At 44.3% G+C, this 23,534-nt stretch overlaps 2 protein-coding genes across 2 annotated transcripts; one reads left to right on the top strand and one right to left on the bottom strand.

Annotated features, from left to right (window-relative positions):
• Nucleotides 1–2,903: 2,903 nt before the first annotated feature.
• On the bottom strand, nt 2,904–5,693 carry LOC133885174 (probable folate-biopterin transporter 7). The gene is made up of 2 exons (XM_062324840.1): nt 5,175–5,693; nt 2,904–4,294 (listed from the first exon to the last, which is right to left on the bottom strand). Exons 1-2 carry the CDS (start codon nt 5,449–5,451, stop codon nt 3,252–3,254), a joined length of 1,320 nt encoding a protein of 439 aa, XP_062180824.1. The 5' UTR covers nt 5,452–5,693; the 3' UTR covers nt 2,904–3,251.
• A 1,071-nt stretch (nt 5,694–6,764) lies between these two features.
• LOC133884703 (sm-like protein LSM5) lies at nt 6,765–11,135 on the top strand. The gene is made up of 4 exons (XM_062324214.1): nt 6,765–6,990; nt 7,145–7,268; nt 10,739–10,811; nt 10,913–11,135. The coding sequence occupies exons 1-4, from the start codon at nt 6,954–6,956 to the stop codon at nt 10,943–10,945; spliced, it is 267 nt and encodes an 88-aa protein (XP_062180198.1). The 5' UTR covers nt 6,765–6,953; the 3' UTR covers nt 10,946–11,135.
• Nucleotides 11,136–23,534: the final 12,399 nt, after the last annotated feature.

Genomic DNA, 23,534 nt, shown 5'->3' with positions numbered 1-23,534 from the left:
GCTGCAATCTTCGGCCTTGTGCCAATGATGGACACTAAGATGGCCCTGCGTAGGTCCTCCTCAGCTTGATCGAGCAGAGGCAAACAATCGATCACAGTGAAGGGCACCACTTGCAGCAAGACCTCCTCGGTGATCACCGGAGGGGTAGCATAGGAAGGCTCAGACGAGCCAGGAGACTCATGGTCGGAAGAGTGCTCCCTCGTAGCAGTAGCGGATGGCCAGTGTCGACTTGGTCGATGGCGCTTTCGACCACCTTGGCCTCCATGGGATCCTTGCTATGGTTGCCCGCCCATCGCTGCCACAATCCCGAACCCCGGGTCACGACCAAGGTCGTTACCATCCGTTGAGCCTAGGACGCCCGGGCCTGCGAGAGATTCCGACTCCGGGTCATGACGAGAGTCGATAGCATCCGTAGAGTTAGAACCCTACAAAGGTGAGGGCCCTATACGATGCCACACGGAATGCCGCATGCTTCGAGCAAAACCAACAGCCTGCATAGCAGCCAACGAGGAGCGTTGCCGTGGGTAGGTAGCCGCTCTGTGACCCAAAGCATGACAGCGGAAGTAGCGGGGTTGCAGGCCACACAACGCCACACGATGGTTGGCGGCAAAACAATTAAAACATGTTCCTCGCAGATCCTCAGGGGCGAGCTTGTGCGACCGACGTTGCTGGCACGGCCATCTTCGAAGGTTACGCTTGCTGACGACCTTCCGCCAGCCCACAGCGTCTGGACCTAGCATGACTGGAGGAACTCGATGAACCTCAGATTGTATTGTCGGCCGTCGCACCAGACCGGACGGGGCAATGTTCCGCACACACCGTGCCACCGGTGGATGCGTCGCGACCACCACTAGCAAGGGAGTGGGCTCTCTACACACCACGTCTCGATAGGAGGCATTCAGTGGTCTATCTTGTGTCGCACGTGAATCCCTCGACATACGCTTTGGAGTGGAGTCATCCAGCCACCGCTGCACCTTGGAGCGTCCAGCCGGCGAGAACGATATAGCAGACGGGGAAAATATGGAGGGGGGAGGAGGAGGCCAACACTAAGTGGGGCAGAGAAGGGAGGGTAGCCGTCGGAACCGGAGTGGAAGCCGGCGTGGGCTGGAGGCATGTAAAAAAAATTTTGGCCAAAAATCGCGCGATTTTTGGTCCTACCGGTCACCGCCGATATTTGTGTTACCTGCCGAAATTATTCAAATTTGGCTGAAATTTGACCGAAGTCGTTTTACTGTGCCCTCTGATTTTTTTTTCAATCAGAATTTTTTTTCCATGGCTGGAGGTTGGGACAGGGGAGAGCGCCGGCCGAGGAGGGGTGAAGAGACGAGGGGTTCATGTGGCCCGCGTGAACCTTCAAAGTTGTAAACTGGGCTAAACATGCTACTTACAAGTAGCATGCTTAATTAAATCTCAAAAGAAAATAATTCCAACAAACATCCATATTCAACAGCTTCAGTAGCGCGCCCACAGGGGGGTTGATTTTTCTTTTGTCCTTAACTCTTAATAAATCTCTCTTTGGAGATGCATTATTTATCGTTTTTTAGTGAGGATACATGCTTATCCAACTGTACGCTGTAGTTATTTTCTGTGTTTTGGCTTTATCTCTTGCCTGCTCTGATGCTTGATTTAAGTTAATGCTGTGTGATGTTTTTTTTTTCCAGAAACAAATGCAAAATCAGATAATAATAACAAGCGTGGAGATCCAAATGATCCACGCGTAAGATTGAAGCGTGACCGTGTTGGTTTACTCGCAGCTTTCAAGCTTAATGATCCTAGTGATCATATTTTAATTGTGGCGAACACACATATTTATTGGCAAGTGAAATAGCCAGAGATTTCTACTCTCTCTCTTTTGAAGATGCTTTCATAATGCACTATCCTTTTTTTGTTATTTATTTAGCTATATTGGTTGACAGCTGTTTTCAGCACATGTTTGAATGTCTTGCTCATGCATACTTTTGTAGGGATCCAGAATGGATTGATGTAAAGTTGGCTCAGGCAAAGTATCTTCTTTCGAGAGTCTCTCAGTTTGAGAAACTCATCTCAAATAAATTCAACTGTAAACCTTCAGTGATCATTGCTGGCGATTTCAACTCGACCCCAGGTGACAAGGTATGTCCAACATTTATTTCATTGTTTTCTGAAGCTCACTGACTTTCAAAAGTGTCATGTGGTGCTTTTGCTATTATTGTTATCCCGTATAATTCAAAGTGTTGCTAGAACCATGTCGTTATAGAGGTGATTTTGATAGCTTCTTTTCATCCTATTATTGATTGTATTACATTTCTTTGAGATAAGTATGGACCACAGGACATGAACAAATATCTTGAAACAAATGGGCATTCTTGTATATCCATGCTTCACTCAACGATATTGAAATTTCATGCATTTGTTCATATTTACTTCAGTTATGTGTGTGGCGTATTGGTCTCATGATGAACATAATCTGCTGTACAGTTGTGAAAATCTTATCGGTTCATGCTAACAAAAGAGCAGAGATGAGATGACTGATTCCGTATGTGCAAGTGTTGTTATGCCAAGTGAGCTGCAAAAAGAACATGTGCATGATTATTAATTTCACCACCAATTTTTTTACAAGTCTAACATATCTCAAATAACATTACGCAAGAGGTACAACATAATATCACTGGGTTTTCCTTTTTGTAAGACGAGCACAGCAAAGTCAAGGTCATTGCAGCCGGCTCATTGCAGCAAAGCCACAATGATCATGCGAAATCATTGCAGCCGACTCTGGCCTGAAGGTTTTCCTTCACATAACTACACAATGGAGCTGCATGCGGCAATGGGCAACACACGGCCAACGAAGGGTTCTTGCACTTCTATGATGTTAGCTTCTTCAGTCTATTCTATGATGTTAGCTTCTTCAGTCTAGGCATCCAATATGGTCACAAGATTACATTTTTGATAACAGAGGTACAAGGACTAGTAAATAACACAGCATAAATTCATTTAAGTGTCCATTAAGAACACATGTAACAAGCAAACTAAGGTACATAAAAATAATACTTGATCTGTAGAAGAATGGTAGCACACATGTATGCACATATCTTCTCCTTGCTTGACGATAATTCTTGGGAAGCCTTAAGAGGTATGAACACCTGACGAATCTAATCTTCTCCTATTTTATTTCTGCTAACTATGATCACATAACGAAACTGAACTGGCACCAAAAAGGTGAGGGTAAACCCTAACAAGCACCGACACAAATCTCTAGATGATATAGATGTATGCTACTCTTCTTTCTTCTCCTTTCCTCTCCTCTCTTTGATCAATGATGAGCAACACAATGGCAGCATTGTGCATGCAGCCTCAATCAACAGGCAAGCTGGCAATGCTGAGAAATTGTCTCCAGATACCCCCATGAATGCAACCAGTGCAACTCCAAGATAACCGCTGACAATAGTAGCAAGGGCAAGTGCAGACATGACAAAGGCCATAACTGATCCCTCACAGCCAGTTGGGCAAAGTTTTGCAACATGAACACTGAAGGGCAGCACCTTGAAAAACATAAGACCTTCCAGCAATCCGGAGAACACAATTGTGTATATGGAGTCTGGTATACCAATCTTCCTGTATATTCCCTGAACAAATAACACATCTGACAACATTACGAGTGCTGTGACAAACTGCAGAACTGATAGGACCTTACGGGCAGACATTGTTTTGAAGTACTTGTTGTATGACATGCTCCAAGCCAAGAGAGCCACTTGCCCAAACACCTTTGATAAACCGATAACTGATGAATCTAGTTTCAACACTTCAGTCTGATAGAAGAACATGGTCCCAAGTAGAAATGGTATGACGGCGTAAGACACTGAAAACCATATGATTGACCAAAACATTTCGGGCATACACAGGGCGCATGATAGCTCTTTGATTTGCTTACGGATGCTGGATATAGCTGATAGATTAGTAGCTGCCTTCGGGAGTTTGAGGGAGCTCTCAGGTATAGCCACAGTAGTGACGAACTGGAGTAGGAGAAGGATCGCAAAAAACATAAACATGATTTTGGGAGAAAAGTAACTGAGAGCAATGCCACCAAGGAGGTTTCCGAAAGCACCAGCAGAAGAGCCAAACATCCAAGCAAAGGATTGAAGCTGACCTGACCCTGAGGAAGAGGTCGCTTGCTTCCCGGCCTCCGCTACAATGGCATCATTGGCAACCTCACATATGGAAGCACCAAAGTTGCTCAAGAGGAGAAAAATGGTAAGAACCGGAAGAGAAATAGCTGGCCAATGGGCAATTGCTAACCATGAAATTGCCTGCAAGAGAGCTGCAACCACAAGGAGGAAAAGGCAGGTTAGCGTGGTAATCTTATAATTCAGTTAGGAACAGTAGCAATGTAGCACAGAGTAAGCATTTTTGGAGAGTGGAGATATTAGTAAAGATTTCTACATTGTTTTTTAAAAAATAAGTTACACAGATATTCAGAAGTTGACAGAACACTCATGCGTGATCTAGTTGGGTAATGGGTTGGGAGCGTTCTTGCTTGGTGATTTATGAATTTGTAACATTACCAAGAGAGCAAATTAGGTGGAGCACCGGATAAAAGTTGTTGCTTTGAAAGGCAAATCCGGGAAAACGAAGATAAAGACTATGGTAATCAGGAAAAAAAGGAAAAGTGAAAGAGAACAAAAGGAATGGGTGAGAAGAATCAAGAGGATAGGCGCGCGTGAGCATATTCTTTGCGGTGATGGCATCTGCCATGGGATACATATGTACGAACAACGAAAAAAAGGAAAAGCGAAAGAGAATAAAAGAATGTGAATGTCAAGACAGCGCAAAAGGAGAGCGATGCTACTGCATATTCCCACTCTTCACTGACACACTAGCACACTCTAATGGAACCAATGACGTGCAATTTGTGAGTTCAATTAAAGAGAAATTCTATTCTTGTTTCAACAAAAAAAGGCTAAGAAGAATCCTGTCTTGGTTGAATCGACCAGGAACAAAATATGAAAGATTCATACAATTTCCAAATTCCGGAGCACGGATTCCGGAGCAACTATTTAAATTAAGCTCTGGAAAGTCCCGGGGAGAATAATTAAATGATAACTTAAATAGCTGATGGCAGATGAGGGTTCGGGATCTGGGCAGGAAATGCGAGAACATAACATGGGAATGGAGGAGAGGAACAGGGGAGGGGGGCGTACCGCCGATGGCGACGTAGGGCAGGCGTCGGTGTCCGCGTATGGGGACGGCGTCGGAGAGGAGGCCGAGGAGCGGCTTGGCGACCATGGGCAGGTTGGCGGAGGCCTGGAGGATCTGCAGCGAGGAGGCGGCGACGCCCATGCCGTCCTTGAGGAAGAAGTTGACACCCAGCCACGGGAACAGCCGGAACCCCTGCACCCAGAACCCAACCCCGATCACCAGACGCCGCCTCGCCGCCGCCGCTCTCTCCTCCATCTCCTGCTTCTCCTCCTTCTCCATGCCGCCGCCGCCGCCGCCGCCCACTGTCCGAATGCAAATCCAAATCTTGATCGCCTCTGTTCCTCCCGATCCGAGAGAAGAAGGGACAGGAGCTGGTGGTTCTCGCACCCACGCGTACCAGGACACGTAGAAAAGGTAAGCGATTAATTAATCAATGGTGCAGTGGATCCACGCCGCTAGAGGGAGGATAACACGCGGCGGGAGATCAGAGACGAGGTTGCAAAACATATGGCAGGAAGAGCCTGCTGTTCCCTGTATATACGGGAGTGTGGCCTCCTTGGGTTTTATGGGCCCCGCGACTACGTGGGCCACAGCCGATAATCTACGGGTGCCCTATCTTTTTGCTCGGTCCCGGATCGCCGGGTAGTACTTTTGAGAGCAGCTACAGTACCTATAATCTAACATCTCACAGCGGACAATAATCTGTTAGTGCTACAGAACCTGGACACTAAATTTTATCCATACATCTATTTATCATCTAACTAACGCCTCACAACGGAACAAAGTCACTGACTTCACTTTGCGTGAAAATAGGGGATCCTCGTCCCTTTTTCCTCTCCTCACACTCAAAAACAGCATAGCATTCACATCGGCTCTAAATAAAAAAAAAAAGAGAACAGTGACGTAGTACTGATTTTTATTAAAAACACTATCGTTTCAGTATGTAAGACGTGCTTTGAACCGATCCGATCTTCAAAGCTACACCGCGGCCGTCAATTGCTCATGGCAATAAGATCAAGATAAAAGGAAATTACCTTCAAATATGAATCGGCGGTGCTAAATTTTGTATCGTTAAATTTATAAAATGTTAGGCTGATTACTGCTCTAAGATCATGAAGTTTGAATCTTAAAATACATGTGCACCTTATAAAAACAAAAATAGGGGAGTACAAAGAAAAACTATCGTAAATCAGATTTATTCAATCAAGACTATCAGAATGATTTAATCAGATGAGAAATCCTAGTATATATACCTTTTCTCCTCTCCAAAAAGGAAGAAAGGAACAAGATGTTACTGCTGTCGGACAGTGCATGAGTACTTCTATCCCAGCTAGAAACTTAACCGACTTGGAATTTCCGTTTTTTATTTTTTTATATTTTTTAAATTAAAGATTACAAATATATACGTTCGTTTTGGAAAATTGCAAACGTGAACACCCAGTACTCGGCCTGGATAGTCCACTACCTCATGGGCCCAAAACGAGCCAGGCCTTGTTCTCCCGGCCCATCTTACTACTCGTTCAGGCCTAGATGGCCAATGACGATATGCACCGTCGATTGCTCGATCGGACGGCTGGGGATACATACACAGGGCCGCTGGAGTCTGCCTTCTCGACTAGGGCGCATCCAGCGCAGTTGCGCAGGAGAGCAAACGCCCCCAATCCCGTCCCCCGCGCCGCCGCCGTCGTTCTTCATCGTCCTCCGCCGCCGCAGCCGCGGTCTGGTCGTCGCCTACAGACCGCGTCCTCCCTCACCACCACCGTTCCACCGGAGGCGGCGCCATGTCTCAGAACAACCCTTCCCAGCTCCTCCCCTCAGGTGCGCGACGCAAGAACCTCGCTTTACCTCGGGCAGTACTCGCGATTCGCTTGTCCTGGCCTTCTAGTTTCTCGGATTCGAGTCCTTGAAACGGCTGTTTGCTTCTGCATGTTTGCGCTGGTGCCTGCGCGTGCGAACTCGGTGCTGTGAGCAGAGCTGATCGACCGGTGCATCGGGTCCAAGATCTGGGTGATCATGAAGGGGGACAAGGAGCTCGTCGGTACCCTATGCGGGTTCGACGTCTACGTCAACATGGTGCTGGAGGACGTCACCGAGTAGTATGTGAAAAATCACCCTTTGAACCCTAATCCCTGTTCTTCTGCGCTGGTTTATAATCCTATTAGCGTAGCTCTTGTTTTTTTTTTATATGGATCTTGCGGCTTAGTTTAGACCAGTGTCTCTCTTGGCTATGACTAGAGTATTTTTTAGTGCAAAAATGTGGCTTAGTACTGTTAGGTCAAAGCGACGGAGCTTGAACAATTTCCGAGATATTGCTAACTTAACGAATGGTGCTCCAGACTTCTATTATATAGGGTTGTCTATTACTACTCTATTAGTATCTGCTTACTGAAAAAGCAACATATCATCTATGTGTTTAAATTGGTAAGGGGAAGCCATGAACCATCTTTGTCTCAAGGAAACTCCACTAGCTTATAGTCATATAGTGAGAGCCAACAGAGATTCAGAGTGATTCCGTGAGGATGCACTTGATAGTGGTTAAAGTCAAATCTACTGAGGAAAGGTTACTCCTGCCAGCATGGTGAACTCCTAGGAAACTCATAACCCCATAATTGCAAAAAACAACTCTCCTGACTTAGGTTATAATTAGTAAGGTGCCGTGCGTTACAACGGCTTCAAAATCCGATGCCCAATATATCAATGGAGTACATTTTTTATCATAATCCTATCAGCATCAAAGCAGTAAAACAAGGAAAAAATAAACAATTTTCCATCATTTGCATCCATTCCTTATGCCACTATGTTGATAGCTGTTATAACAACTGTACCTTGTATAAATCATTTCCAACAGAATCATAGACCACATTTACACAATTTCCAGCTGTAATCTCCTAGACTTTTGTTACAACATCTTCCTTTGTGTAAATTATCACATAGTGGCATCGATCCTGAGTTGCCCATGCAGCTTTCTCTTCATTTGAAACAGTCCCAATGACAGTGGCACCAAGTGCATTTGCCCATTGACAGAGGAGTGAGCCAACTCCTCCAGAAGCAGCATGTACCAGGACAGTCTGGCCACTCTCAACCTGCACGGTAATAATCAAAACACAGTCAATCTCCCTGTCATGGCAATCAGGTGACTCCAGAAACATTTAGCCCTGAACACATCTAACATATATGCACACTAACAACAACGGAAAAATTTCTAGTGGAAAGTTACAAGTTGCAAAGCGTTTCAATTAGAAAAGTACCAATTGGAAAAAGTTTGAAGTAAGAACGTTCAACTAAAAACTTCCAACTGATAAGTTTCATCTAAAAATCAACTCGAAATTTAAACAAAAAACAAATTGGCCTTCTTCGCCGACGCCAGCAGAGCCACGCGAGCTTGTCCTCCTCCAGATCTGGGGCTTCAGAAGGAGGCGTGAGCCGAGACGGCATGCAAGGATCACCGATGGTGGCTCTTAACCATAAGCACCTATAACCATAAAAGTTTGATTATGAATCTGGCACCTATAACCATAAAAGTTTGCGGCAGATGGCAGCACGCCATTGTTAAGAACTACCACAAGCAGAAGCTCTTACATGTGTATGTACACATGTTGTGATTTGACAATTGCTTTGCCAACATGATAATCATGAACTGTGTCATGTGTTTTCAGTGCCCATTGGAAACAAGAAAAACCCAAGTGTATCATACAACGGAACACAGTAAATGCATGGGCATTTCAGGCCTGCAGAATTAAGCAAGGAAGAGCATACACAACAACTAAGAAAGTGATAGCATTGTGGAAATTGTGACATGATCAACAGAAGATGCAAAGTTATTTCCATACAAGAAATTAAGATATCCACATCCAAAAAAAATTCCGCAATATTTCCAGATGTCTTCTCCTCGAAAGGATCAAAACAATTGCCAAGTGACAAAGTCTAAGCCTGTGTACTAAAGAACTGTAATCCTGAGAATTACTTTCCAAAAAGTTCAGCACATTACTGAAAAGTTGAAGAAGCTCTGGACATTTTCTTTGGTGGAACAAGAAAACTGTAGTAGTAGGACTTGTAGCCAAAGATCAGTGATTCTTCTTGGTCTAAATCTGGTAAAACTGCAGCGTGCATCACATCACGCATACAATTAGAAGCATGTAATCAGGGATTAAAAAACACAACTCTAATAGAGATTCATGCTGAATTTGATGGCGTTCGGATTGGATTTGGCATTGCGAATGTGAAGGAACAATAGATCTATATGCAGTTGCAGGTGCAGAGGAACCAAAAAAAGAGAGATTGAGGTGTTGGTGCTCAGGATCACGCGCGGCGAAAACGACGCACTAGAATATGTCCCAAGAAGCGAGCTCGATCTGGAACATGGGAGCTTGATCAGGACGAACCTGCTTGATAGCTACAGAAAGGTGTGGTTGCGCGGGTCTGGAAGCAAGTTTGGAGGTCGGCTTTCCGGAGAGGGGGTCTATGTATGCGGAGCAAGGGGCAGCACGACGTCGGATCTTCCCGGTGGCCATTGCGGGGCCTGAGAGGAAATGGAGCGTCGTGGCTGGCTGGCGACGGGGCTGGAGACGTCGTCGAGCGGGGCGACGACGGCCATTGCGGGGCCTGAGTGTGAACAGAGTGCGATGGCGGCCAGCGATGGGGCCAGAGACGTCGTCGAGTGGGGCGATGCGCCGGTGAAGCAGCGATGGATCTAGCGGCTTGGCGGGCCGGCAACGGATCCAGTGACGCCGTCAAGCGAGGCGAAGAGCCAGCGAAGTGCAGTGGCTTTCGCGAGAATCCCGCCCAGGTAGTGGGGTGGGGCGCATGAACCTGCATCTCTGGCGTTGCCGTGCCGCCCCTGTGGTCTTCCGCTCCAGAGTGTTGGTGCTGCCACGTCGCTCTGGCCACGCTACTTTGCTCCGCGCTGCCATGATGCTCCATGGGTGCACGACCCTGCATCTCTGTCGCCACCGCACCCTCTCTACAATCTGCGGCTGCTATCTGAGGGGCGATGACGCTGCCCACTGGAGGAGCGAGCGATGGTTGGACGTGGTTCTGCTGTGGCAAGGAACAATGTGATGGCATGGAGATCGGGAGGGAAGAAGGTTGATCGGGGAAGTTGCCAAGTTGTGGTGTGGGAGATGGGGCCCACGTGTGCAGGACGTGGGGCCGCTTGCGGCGGTTGGTGGACCGAGTCAGGAGCTCCTGGTTTTCCATGTTTTTTTCTTCTTGGTGGTTTGGTTTTTTATTAGACAAGAAGTGGGAGGGCAGAGGATGAAACTGGCTATACTAATTCTGATTATATATTCCCTATAAGTCATCAGGTCCTCCTCTTCAACATTATTTTGTAGAACCTCTTAGGTTCATAGGAAGTACCCTGTAAAATACTAAAACTGAGGAAGTGTGCATGCAATTTCTTTTATCTAAGTGCTGGCATCAATGGTTCTTCCAGCTGAAACCTAAAGTCACAACTAACGCAGCAAGTTACTTGGAAATACTTTTTCCACTGGCACAATCTGGTGTGCAAATGTTCTTCTGAATTTTAGTCATAATATCTCTGGTTTCATGTTTTCTGGTTGTTCTGCAGCGAATACACTTCTGAAGGTCGTCGCATTACAAAACTTGACCAGATACTCCTGAATGGCAACAACATTGCCATTGTAAGTATCGTGATCAGATAATGTTTGCACCAAATGCTTTTGCCAATGTCTAATTCTGATTGCTATGTCTAACATCATTTCTACCTTTTGTCCTCTCACAGTTAGTTCCTGGTGGTTCACCGCCAGATGTGTAATGAGCTAGGGCTTCCCAGAGCAACCATTTGAGGCGAAGGCAACACAGTGAACTCTGCACTTTATATTGCCAAACCACTGCATATTTTTCGAGCTCAAATGTGTTTTCCCATTCGTAATTGTACCAAAGTTTATTAACAACTCTGAGAACATCGAACCTTTTCTTCTGTATGGAACTTGCTGATCTGAAGTTGAGTGCCTGCATAGCTGTGCTTATATGATTGGCTATACTAATTCTGATGTACCTTTGGTAGCTAATCAATGTTCATCACCGTTCTGCAATGTTAATTTAAGTAATGGATTAAACGTCTAGATTGCCGGAGAAACCTGATAATTGGAAGTGTATCAGCAACAGTTGCATTTGCGTAGTAGCTTTGCTGTTTTGAATGCAACAAACAACAGAGAACACTAAGCTTCAAGCTTCACTTAAAAATTTGTATCAGATGTTGATGAGAATATGTAATTTTCAATTTTTTAGTTAGATTTACTCTTTTTTTCTTTGCTAGAAAGGTTTTTAATGAAACAATATATCAATAAAGCTTATTTTTAAATTAATTATGTCTCCTTATTAATTTTGAATTTTTTATGATTCTTTTTAAAACCATCCACCTCTCATCTTGTCTATAAATAGTCACTATCCGTTCATACTAAACTCTCACTGATTCAAACTCTAAAGCCACTTATCCACTTAAACAAATTAGTTTAATATTTTTAATTTTTAATTCATGGATCACGACGCTGAAAACTCGTGTGCATGGCTATGGCTGTGAATATTTTAAGGTCTTTAGAGAAATTAACGAGAACATGTAAGATTTGCTAAGTGTAATATATGTAATAATGAATTAGGTGCTAGGTCTACAAATGGAATAAGACACTTGAGAAAGTATGTTAAATATTGCAAACAAAATTTTAAGTTTCTAATGAAATCGTGTAATTTTCGAAGCATAACCACAGGTTGTACTCTCTTTTTTCCTTCTAGTAGAAAGATTTTTAACGAGGCAACCAATCAATAAAGCTTATTTTATTTATTTTCCATATTTTTTATTTTTTTACAATTTTATAACCATTAATTTTTATTTTTTTTTCTATTTTCGAAGTGCTATCGGGCCGACGTGCCTCCATCTTGCCCGCCGATTTGCCTGTGTGCAGCCGTGTCACCCCTGCATCGTGCCTCCGGGCTGACCAGACTAGCTGTGCCTTAATCGTGCTTGGGTCGGCCCGGCACGGCATGGCGAGCCATGTCGTGGGCCGAGGAGGCATCACACAGGCTGGCACTGCACGACCCGTAACAATAGCTGCACCGATCAGGCTAGGCCGTAGCTGGGAGTGCCTAGACGGGCCCATATCAGACTAGCCCGAAAGATCTATTTGATCATCTCTAATATGGATTACCTTTAAGCTTATACGAAGCTCTAGGGAGTATATACTTAAAGTTTATGAGTTCTTTTATATTTTGCATTCTTGGATCCTAGTTTGATCGGCACCTGAATCAATATTCAAATTTGGATCCTAGTTTGATCGGCACCTGAATCAATATTCAAATTTGTTTTAAATGCATAGTTGTAAATTTGTAAACATGGTTTAGACGATGATATGATTGAATTTGAGCTAATTAAGTTGAAATATGTGAATTTGGTTTATATTTTCCTGCTTCAATGCTATTTTGATCTGTAGCTGAACCAACACTCAAATCTCTTTCAAATAAATGGATGCAAACAATTTTTCATATGACTATGAAATTAATTGCATACCTGCCACTTCTTTGATAACCCTCCCCCCACCAGGGGCGAACCTGCAATAGCCCACCGGCTCAGACATGTTAGAAGTGTACACTCGCACCTTTAGAGTTCTAGCTTCGTCTCTCCGTCCCCCGGCACCCGTCCCAAAAAACCGATCCTATTTACCATTAAAAGTTCCCTGATTGAAAAAATGCCACTAAAACTCAAGTAAGTCACTCCCTTTTTCTCACAGCAAAAACAAATAGTGCTAATGGCGATGGCATAAAAGAGCAAGTTTTTGCGAAGTGACAGCTTATACGGGATATGATGATAGATCTTGGATTCGAAAATTTGCAGTCGCATATAAAAAGTTTTTCCAATCTAAAGAAAGAGTATCCATTCCGAGTCAAAGGTCTATAAAATAAACCAATAAAATCATTCAACTCTCACCTTATGTAGGGGTAGAAGCTACTATAAAACATCATAGTGACTACCACTGCTGTGTAATGTTAGTAGCATCAAAGCAGATCTCAGATCCATGTTAGTTCTCTACGTCATAGATTGACTACTATGACATCTTATTTGTGTGGATGGGGTTATGTCCGATCCCCTTTGATTGAAAGTGAACCAACTCCACTTACAATAATTCCACGTGAATGAGCTTGTCAGTACCCCTCCGTGTCGTCTCTGAAGGCGACGGGAGGGGCAACCCTGACACCCACCAAAGCACCCCGCCGACCACCCATCTCTGGCCGCCACTAGCAGGTTGTAGCGACGGCTAGCGGTGGAGCCGAAGCCAGCTTCTGTTCACTGCTGCCCCCTCGTTTTTCTATCTTCTATGACCTCCCATTTCTTTCCCCCCATGAGATCCGAAGTTTGGTTGTTTCCGGTGATCTAAAGGCCCTACGTGCCCCTTCTTGGTTGGATGCAGCCATCTGTGGGCTGGATCTGGCTCCTCGATGGCTAGCAGGCAGGCGCGACGCCATGGTGTTCTTGTGGCTCAAGTGGGTGGAGGCAGTCGAGATCCGTGCGTGGCTCATTGACCTGGACTGTGGCCACCTGGATCCGCACTCGGAGGTGTTGATATGGGCGGTGACAGCCTGGATCCACACGGAAGCATCATTCTCCTTTGTTAGCGCGGCTCCCAAGTTGCGCTCATGCTAGCGTCGAGTGGCATTGGCATCCGCTCTCCGCCGTTGTGTAGGTGCTCTTGGCTGTGCAAGTGCACGGACTCCGTTGTGCAGGTGCTCTCCGCCATGGTCTTTGGCGCTCGCCCTGTCAGGGTCTTCCGGTGCCATGTAGTGGCTGGCCTCGGGTGGTGCAGTGGTGCCATGGGGCGCAGGTGCGGCTTTGTCGCGCTGTGGCAGTGGCCATGGGTGCTGTGCACACGCCATGGCACTGTCGTGCAGGTGTGTCTCGCGCGTGGCCGCATTTTGCTACCACGACCTATTGGTGCCACTGGGCTCCTCCCTTTTGCTGATATGTCCTCTTCCCCTAGATCCAACGCACGGGGAGCTCAGCGGCTGGTGGTGGCCCAGCGGTCGATGCGCGCGAGGCGTCAATGGCGTGGCTCTATTGCATGGTGGGTGGGTTTTTGGGGTTCCAGGCGAAAGCCTAACCCGGCTTCCTGCCAGTGCTTATGACAGCAACGCCATTGGCATTGCTTTTCTCCTTGGAGGTGTCGTCATGGTACCTCCCTCCTACCTAGAGGATTTTCTGGATGAAAACCCAGGTCTAGAATTCTAGATGGTCGACAACAGCGTCTTTGATATCACATCCTCCTTGGAGGCGTTGTCTTGGAGATCCTTCTGCGTGTTTGGACGGCCGACGGCATGGGTCCAGCATTCGAACAATTCATTGGCGGCTCTGATCACAACATGCCTTGTTTAACTGGATCTTCGGTGGTCTTTTGGCCACACCAGATGCATCGACGTCACTGCTCCTTGGAGTCTCACTTTGTTCTTGGATGGTGTTGTCGTGCTTAGAAGGAGTGTGCTGAGTGGAGTCAGAGCTGCTTTGTCGATGGGTCCGATGTAGCTTAGCAACGATGGCATGAGGCATGACCTTTTCTAGTTGCGCCAGTGGTGGCTATGAGTGCCAGCATGATGACAACGAGGCAGCGGTCAAGGTCTACAGTGGAAAGTCGGAGATGCTGTGCTGAGAGCAAGCTTGGCAACGATAACCTACGGTAGACTTTTCTTGAGTTGTGTTTGTATGGTGTGTGAGCCATTTAGTTGTGTTCGTCGTCTTATTGTTGGGGTTTTTATAGCGGTTCTTCCTTCTTTTAAGCACACAGTTGTAAGGTTTTTGGGCCCGGTTTCCCTTATAAACTGGGCCAAATCTCTTCTTCTAATATAAAATCAGCAAAGCTCATGCCGTCCTTTCGAAAAAGAAAAAAAATCCACAGGAATGGATATCAGGTTTGGGCCCAATTATCCGTCTAGTTTAGAAAATGGAGTAAAAGAATTCATGTGGCCACCTTAATTTTTTTTTAACAATTTCTTAGTGTTGGTGACTAAGTTACCAAACACAGGGGTGGGGCTTCGGCTCTTTCGGGGGAAAGCCGAAGGTTTCCTAGAGTGACACACTTATGGAAAACTGTGCGATATCATTAATACCCACCATCACTTCAGTTACAGTGTCAATCTATTTATAATCCGTACTCAACCACTCCAAGTTATATTTTACAATGTTGCCCCCCTAACTGCCACATTCCCAGCATATTCGAGGGTATTTTGGTACAATCCTAAGAACATTAGTATATTTACAAATTTACCCTCCTCCTTTACACGGGCTTTGGCGGACGCCGCGCCTTCAACTGAACTCCAGAAGGTCCATTGTGGATGAGACCTTTTGCGCTCCTTCGACTGGCTTTGTCGTAGCGTCGCGGGCTGGACTTCGGTCTTGGTCCGAAGGCCCGCTAGAGGCTTTGCCTGTCATGATACTGAAAGTTCCTAGAGGGGGGTGAATAGGCTTTTCTGAAAATTAAAACTAAAACAGCGGATTAAATCTGCCGGATACTCCGGTGAAGGTCGGATACTCCGGTATGGTCCGGAGTCTCCGGTTTGTACAGGAAATCTAGAACAACTACGAATTAAAGCAAGAGCTAGAATCTATAGTTGAAGCTAGGTCTACTAGATATCACAGAGCTAAAATAACAATTAATACTAGTAAGATGATCACTAGGGAAATTTCTATGAAGAATCACAAATTCACACGATTAAGCAAATTGCATAAATAAGAACGTGAGAGATTATCCCGGAGTTCGGCCACCTCACAAAGAAGTGCCTACGTCTCCGTTGAGGAGCTCACAAAGGGCCTGGTCTTTTCCAACCATATCCTCTTCTAGCGACCACAAAGATCAAGCTAGAATTTCCTTATTCAATTCGAAGTTGATTACAAACTTCCCGTGGCACTCCACAAAGTTTGGGTGCTCTACGGACGACGCCTTACCGTTTAGAAGCACGAAGCTTCAAGAGTAATGATCACAACGAATGCTTGAGGAAAACTCAATGCTCAAGTGGCTTAAACCCTCTCCAAACCCAAACTCACTAAATTTTGTAAACTTTGCACTAGAGGTGGTTGGAGGGACTTTGAATGCTCTTAAAGTGCTCAAGGAGTCTAGAGTTCACCAGGAACAGCAGGCTTTAAATGCCATGGGGTGTGGGAGTATTTATATCCCTCTCTCAAAAACTAGCCATTACTGTTATGTCAGACCTGACCGGAGTATCCGGCTCCAAATCCAAAACGGCGTCAGAACGGTCACAAAACGTGTCAGAACTAGCCGTTACAATTCTGTTAAGTTACCAGATTCTCCGGTGAACACCGGAGTCTCCGGTCTTTTTATCAAAAAGATTTAAATGCTAACTGAGACACCCCTGCCGGAGTCTCCCTCGAAAACTCCGTTAAAACTTTTTCTCCTACCGGAGTATCCGGTGAACACCGGAGACTCCAGTCTTTTTCAATAAAAAAATAAAGACTTAACCGAGACTCTCTGGCGGAGTCTACCTCGGAGACTCCGGTCTCAAAACCCACCAACTACCGGAGTATCTGGTGAACACTGGAGACTCCGGTCTTTTTCAACCAAAAATAAATTGAAACCAAGCACCCTCTGCCGGAGTCTACCTTGGAGACTCCGGACTAAACACTGAGTACCGGAGTATCCGGTGAACACCGGAGTATCCAGACTCAGTGAACTTTTGCAGAACTAACCCGGTGTGTGTGGGTGAGTGTGTCTCTCAACTTATTGGTTCTAAAGGATATCTTGAGCATTGAGACACTAATCAAGCAATCAAATGCAACCCTCTTAATAGAGCGGCTATCCTAGACTCAATTTAAAAAATAAAAGAATTTAAATCCTATTGAGTATTCTTAGTTGCTTCTCCTTTCGTTTCGACGGGCGTCAAACGTCATATGTCTTCTCAACTAAGACTTAAACCTGTTCATAACTTAGATAAACATATTAGTTCCTTAATCGTTTTGTCATCAATAAGCCAAAACCCACTTAGGGGGCCTAGATGCACTTTCAGATACTCGGCGTCGCGAGTTGGCCTTTGGTTTACTCCCGAATGCATGAGTCGCTATTTTTCCTGCATTTCCTAAAATCATGAGTCGCTATTTTTCCTGCATTTCCTAAAATACACAACTGCATCCTTCGTCAGTAAACAATGTTCACCAGAGGTCTTTGACTTACCGTCGGAATGGGGCGTGTGATACCATTCCCCAATAGCAGCCCCCACAAGTAAGGTTCACCTTCGATGGGCCGAACCTATGAATCTAATGGTACGACCAAATGCCACCCCCTTGGCCCGTCGAAGACTTCTGGTGACTCTTTTTTACCCTTTAGCAGTTAGTCCTGTTATGTTATTCAAATGTTTTTATTTTACTTGGTTGACGATTTTGCCCCCAAGCGATGCTAATGTTCAAAAACTGTAGGTGCCTTCGGTTTGTACTTAACCGTCTTTTAAGGCAACGATTCAATTTCCAACGTGCACCGATTCAACTGTCGTTAGCCTTGTTTTTTACCGCTATATATATACTCTATCCGGTACCTCACTATTTACCATGCGAACTCATTGAAGCACTTGCTCTCGTACGAAGACTCCCACATCTCGTTCTGAAGCCCTAAGAGATCTAATGGCTCCTAGAGGGAAAACAAGCCTCCCGAAGATATAGTGGATTGGACAATCTAAGGTTGATGAAGAAGTCCTGGTTGGACTAGAAGGCCGGATCAGTGATGTTTCAAAGGTCATACTTCCGAAGGACTAGGAAACTCCAGCAACTGAAGACGATGAGGCCATCATTTTCGTGGACTAATTCCGAGCAGGGCTTCGCCTCCGCTGCGATGAGATGGTCCCCAAGGTTCTGAAATTGTTCGAAGTCTACCTCCACCAGCAGAGACTGAACACCATCGTTTGACTTAGTCTATTTGCCTGGGCGGCATGTTCAAAAGGAGCGAAGGCCTCAGCCAGGGCTTTCGCTACTGCCCACAAACTCCACCACTAGTCAAAGGCGGTTTTCATGTCCAATATGCAAAGCGAGGCTGTGTGAACTTCACCTATCACGCCGGGCTGGCAGCGCCTGTCATGGCATACAAAAATAAGTGGCCGAAGGACTAGACACAATAGTGGTTCTACCATAAGGTAGACCAAAAGGAATACCTTGTATCCATGTGCGAAGAGGTTAAGGGGAACTGAGCCCCAGATGTACTATTGAAGGACTCCCAGAGGGTGGCATTCGAAGCCTTCACCAGGTGTGTGAAGCACCTGAGCACGCACGACCTCATAGAAGAGTTCATGGTGTCTAGGGTGTGGCCCCTCAGCCAAGGCTGGTCCATCCCAAGATTCGGTGATAAAGGGCCAGAGGGACTCTGCCATCCCCAGTTTGATTTTAGAGGTTTCTCAGGGATTTTCGTTATCCTGTTCCTAATTGCACTTTGGCTTTCTATATTTTCCTTACATTATGTGCTTTGGGACATACTTGACAGTGGGCGAAGTGAAGACCAAGCATATGCTTCTCCTGGGGAAATTCACCCAAGGCAAGGCTCAACTTTGCGCTGACCAGGCTCTTGGTCGCTGGCTCAACCGGATTTTTGATCTACGAGGCCTTGTTTACAAAGATAGGCCAAAGGTGTCTTTGCTATCATCAGGTCAAGGCAAAGATGGCCGGTCCCCGAACACCGAGACTGGCAAAGCCCTTGCTACCAGAAGTTAGAAAAAGAGGAAGATCGAAAACCCTTCGCCGTGAGGGGGCAGAAGAAAGAAAGCTCCAGCCCTGAAGAAGAGACTTTGTCAAGTGACCTTCGACAACTTGAGTGATGAAGAGATCCCCGAAGGTTCAGCAGCCATTCATGATGTGCCTCTTCGACAAGCGTCTCCGAAGGGTACACAAGAATTTTTCGCCGCTTTGCCAAAGTCCGGTGTTTCTGCACAAGTGGAACTCACCATGATCATATTTAGCGATGAGGATGAGCCTTCGGATCTGCACGTCATTGCTGAAGCAGCAGAGGAGGGAGCCAAGAAACTCGAAGGAACAAGAGACATCAAAGGAACCGGAGTTGAATCATCCTCCAGCTCTTCATCTTCCATCTCTTCTAGTGAGGACAGTTCCTCCGAAGGCCACATAGCCATAGACACCAAAGAGGAGAATGCTTCACCACCTTCGCCCCACCGTGGCAGCAAAGGACTCATGTGCCATAGTGGCTTACTTGATGCTAAGGCGATCGACACTGAAACCCTGAATCTTACTTCATTTGAGCCAAGTTCTGGGGAGGTGAATGACCTGAAGAAAATATTTGACAGCTTCGTTCTTCCCGAGCTTGAGATTCCACCGGTGCGGAAGCCTACTTCTAAACTTATCAATGCCTCTGACATGGTGATCGTGAAGGTATTTTGTATTTTCATTCGGCTTTTCTTCGCATACCCGTTCTCATGCTGCAGTGCTGTCGCAGGCTATGCTTCTTTCATGCGCTCAATGCAAACATGCAGAGCACACAGAAGCTCACACAAAAAATGCAAAGGGACAAAGGGCTCTGTATCAAGCATGGGCGGAGAAAGTCGAAACCCAGAAGAGGGATTATGCCTAGCAGATGAAGGAGGCTATTTTACTCTCGCAACAGCTCAAAAAAGAAGTGTGCTCCCTTCGCTCAGGTAAACAAAATGTAGAAGAAGAGGTAATTTCTCTTCGCAAGAACCTAATGGTGTCCGAAGGTAATGTGTCTGAGCTTCAAGCCCTTTACAACGCTGAAAAAGCTGTAGCACAATGATTGTGCAAATAATTAGAGGAGGCGAAGTAGCTGTGTAACGATGCCTTTATAGTATTAGAGTCTCTGCAGTTGAAGGCCATTGCAGTAGCGAAGCTATTAGAAAGACTTTTGAGAAAATTGGTGCTTCGGCCGTGCCTCCAATGCTTAATGATGTCGGGCTAGGTGGCCTTCTCGGATGGATTACTAATACTAGCAATAGCCTTCTGTTCGCAGCTCAGTTATATGGTGACTTCTGTGCCATGGTCTCGGCCAAAAGTGTAGTCCAATCTATTCTGATGATTCAAATTTAAGAAACATTCAAATTTGGATCGCCACACAAAGATTCAAGAACACCAAGAAATCAAAAATGCAATCGGTCAATTTAATGTAGGGTTTAAAATTGGAAATTGACTCGGCGTTGGCATAGTAGATTAGAAGTTTACTTTGGAAAGATCATGCGGTTGAGGAACATGCTACATGTCCCTTCAATAAATAAGAATCTTGTTAGTGGTTTCCTTCTTTGTAGAGATAGATTTAAGGTGGTCATTGAGTCCAATAAAGTAGTGTTGTCGAAACATGGACTTTTATTAGTAAAGGCTATGAGTGCAGAGGATTATTATGCTTTTCACTTTCTGATTTTTGCAATAAATCTATGAATCATATTTGTGGCAATATTAATGGAGATAAGGCTAGTATTTGGAATTCACGGTTATGTCACATAAATTTTGGTTGTATGTCTCGGCTTTTTAGCTTGATTTTAATTATGATTCTTTTCATTGTCAAAGGTTCTAAGTGTCAAAGTTATGTATAATCTAAGCAATCTCGTAAGCCTCGTAAGATTGTGAGCGGAGAAATTTGGCACCATTACAACTCATACATTCAGATATGTGCGAAATTAATGGTGTGTTAACATGGGGTGGAAAAAAAATCTTTCATGACTTTAATTAATGATGTATCTAGATTTTGTTATGTGTATTTGTTGTAATCTAAATATGAGGCTCTAGAGTGGTTTAAAATCTATAAGACAGAAGTTGAAAATAAATTGGAAAGAAAAATCAAAAGACTTAGGTTAGATCATGGTGGAGAGTATTTATCTAGTGATTTCAATTTTTTCTATAAGTAATATGGAATTATTCATGAGAAAATGTCTCCCTACTCACCCGAATCAAACGGGGTAACCGAAAGGAAGAACCACATATTGACTGGCTTGGTTAATACCATATTGGATACTGTGGGATTATCTAAAGAATGGTAGGGAAGGCCTTGTTGGCTTTGTGTCATGTTCGAAATAGAGGTCCTACCAAGAATAAAGAGAAAACCCGATATGAAGAGTGAGAAGGGAGAAAACCATCACCTGGGGATGTTGAAAAAAGTCAATACGCCAATAACTAAAAAACACAAGCTGGGACCTAAAATAGTAGATTATATCTTTCTAGGATATGCTCATTGGATCATTGACTATTGTTTTTTTTAGTTAAATCTGAGGTAACTAACATACTTGTCGATACAATTATGGAGTCTAGAGATGCTACTTTCTTTGAGAATATTTTTCCCATGAAGAATATACATAACACTTCTAGTCAAACCTCTAAGATAATTTCTAACCTATCACACCACTTGAGTATTATGAACAAACACATGAGCTAGTTCCTGAGGAGGATGATAGTAAGGCTCCAAGGAGGAGTAAGAGACAAAGGATAATAAAATACTTTGGTGATGATTTAAATGTGTACCTTGTGGATGACACTCTCAAGTCTATTTCAAAAGCATATGCATCTCCAGATGTAGACTACTAGAAGGAGGCAGTTCGTAGCAAGATGAATTCCATTATCGCTAACAGGACTTGGAAAGTCACAGATTGACCTTATGGTTGTAAACTTGTAGGTTGTAAGTGGGTGTTCAAAAGGAAGCTTAGGCTTGATCGTATTGTTAACAAGTATAAGGCTTATCTTGTGGCCAAGGGTTATACCCAAAAAAGGTGAAGAATTCTTTTATACATATTTATCAATCGCTAGACTAACCATGATAAGAGTACTACTTTTCTTGACTACCTCACATAGTCTTCTCGTTCATTAAATGGACATTAAAACTACTTTCCTTAATAGAGAGTTGGATGAGGAAATTTATATGGATTAACCTGATGGGTTGTAGTAGAAGGTCAGGAGGACATGGTATATAAGCTATTGAAATTTTTGTATGGCCTCAAACAAGCTACTAAGCAATGGCATGAGAAATTTGAGAGAACTTTAACATCTGCAGGCTTTGCAGTTAATGAAGCAGATAAATGTGTGTATTATAGTCATGGCGGGGGTGAGGGAGTTATTTTGTGCTTGTATGTTGATATCATACTGATTTTTGGGATACTTGATGTGATCAATGAGGTTAAATTAAATCTGTCTAAAAATTTTGATATGAAAGATCTGAGAGAGGCTGATATGATACTAAACATGAAGTTGATCAGAGGTGAGAATGGGACTGCACTTTCGTAATCCCATTACATGGAAAAAAATCTTGAGCCACTTTGGCTACATGGACAGCAAGATCACTCCAACACCTTATGACCCTATCTCAATACTTCATAAGAATACAATGATTGCTAGAGATCAGTTGAGATACTCCCAGATAATCAGACCACTCATGTACCTAGCCAGTGCTACAATGCCTGATATCTCATTTGTTGTGAGCAAACTGAGCTGGTTTACTTTAGACCGGGTGATGATCATTAGCGTGCGCTTGAGTGAGTCATGAGCTACTTGTTAGGTACTATGAATTATGGACTTTACTATATTGGTACCGATCAGTACTGTAGGGTTATAGTGATTCAAATTGGATATCCGATATTGATGAGGTCAAGGTCACAATTGGATATGTATTCATTCTTAGCGGTGCTACTGTCTTATGGAGGTCTTACAAACATACCCCATATTGACATGGTCACCAATGGAAGCATAACTCACAACGTTAGATAGAGCTACTATTGAGGCAGAATGGTTGTGTGAGCTCTTGATGGATTTGCCAGTGGTTGAAAACTAATACCGATTATCCTTATAAACTATGATAATCAAACAATTATTGTTAAAGTGAACCGTTCTAAAGACAATATAGAATCCTTAAGACATATAAAGAAACGATTGAAATCTATCATAAAACTGAGAAACTCTAGAGTGGTAGCGTTAGATTATATCCAAATGGCTAAAAATCTGACAGCTCAATTTACAAAGGGATTATCACGAAAAGTGATAGATAATGCATCGAAGGAGATGTGTATGAGACCCATATGAGTTATACCATAGTGGTAACCCAACCTATGTGATAGGAAATCCCGTGAATTAGGTTATGGGAAGAACAAGCTATTGGTTAACTGAAGGAGAGTACCACACTATCCACTCGAGTAAAGATACAACACTCCCAAAATCTGTAAGGCAGGTTGACTATTGCCTTAATGTGTTTTGTTGACTTTAATTAGCGAATATGCTACCCTAGAGGGCATTCTTGAAAGAACACACCTATATGAGTCTGGCTATTGTCACAACCTATGAGACTTGAGTGATCTCTAATAAACCCATGACGAAACCAAGGATTACGACTTATATACTCCACCCGAGGGGTAGCCTACTAGTAGCTAAGTAT

The sequence above is a fragment of the Phragmites australis genome, chromosome 11 (genome assembly GCF_958298935.1).
Source record: "Phragmites australis chromosome 11, lpPhrAust1.1, whole genome shotgun sequence".
NCBI lineage: Eukaryota > Viridiplantae > Streptophyta > Magnoliopsida > Poales > Poaceae > Phragmites > Phragmites australis.
The sequence above is the reverse complement of the archived record's forward strand: the minus strand, read 5'-3'. Positions and strand labels throughout refer to the sequence as shown.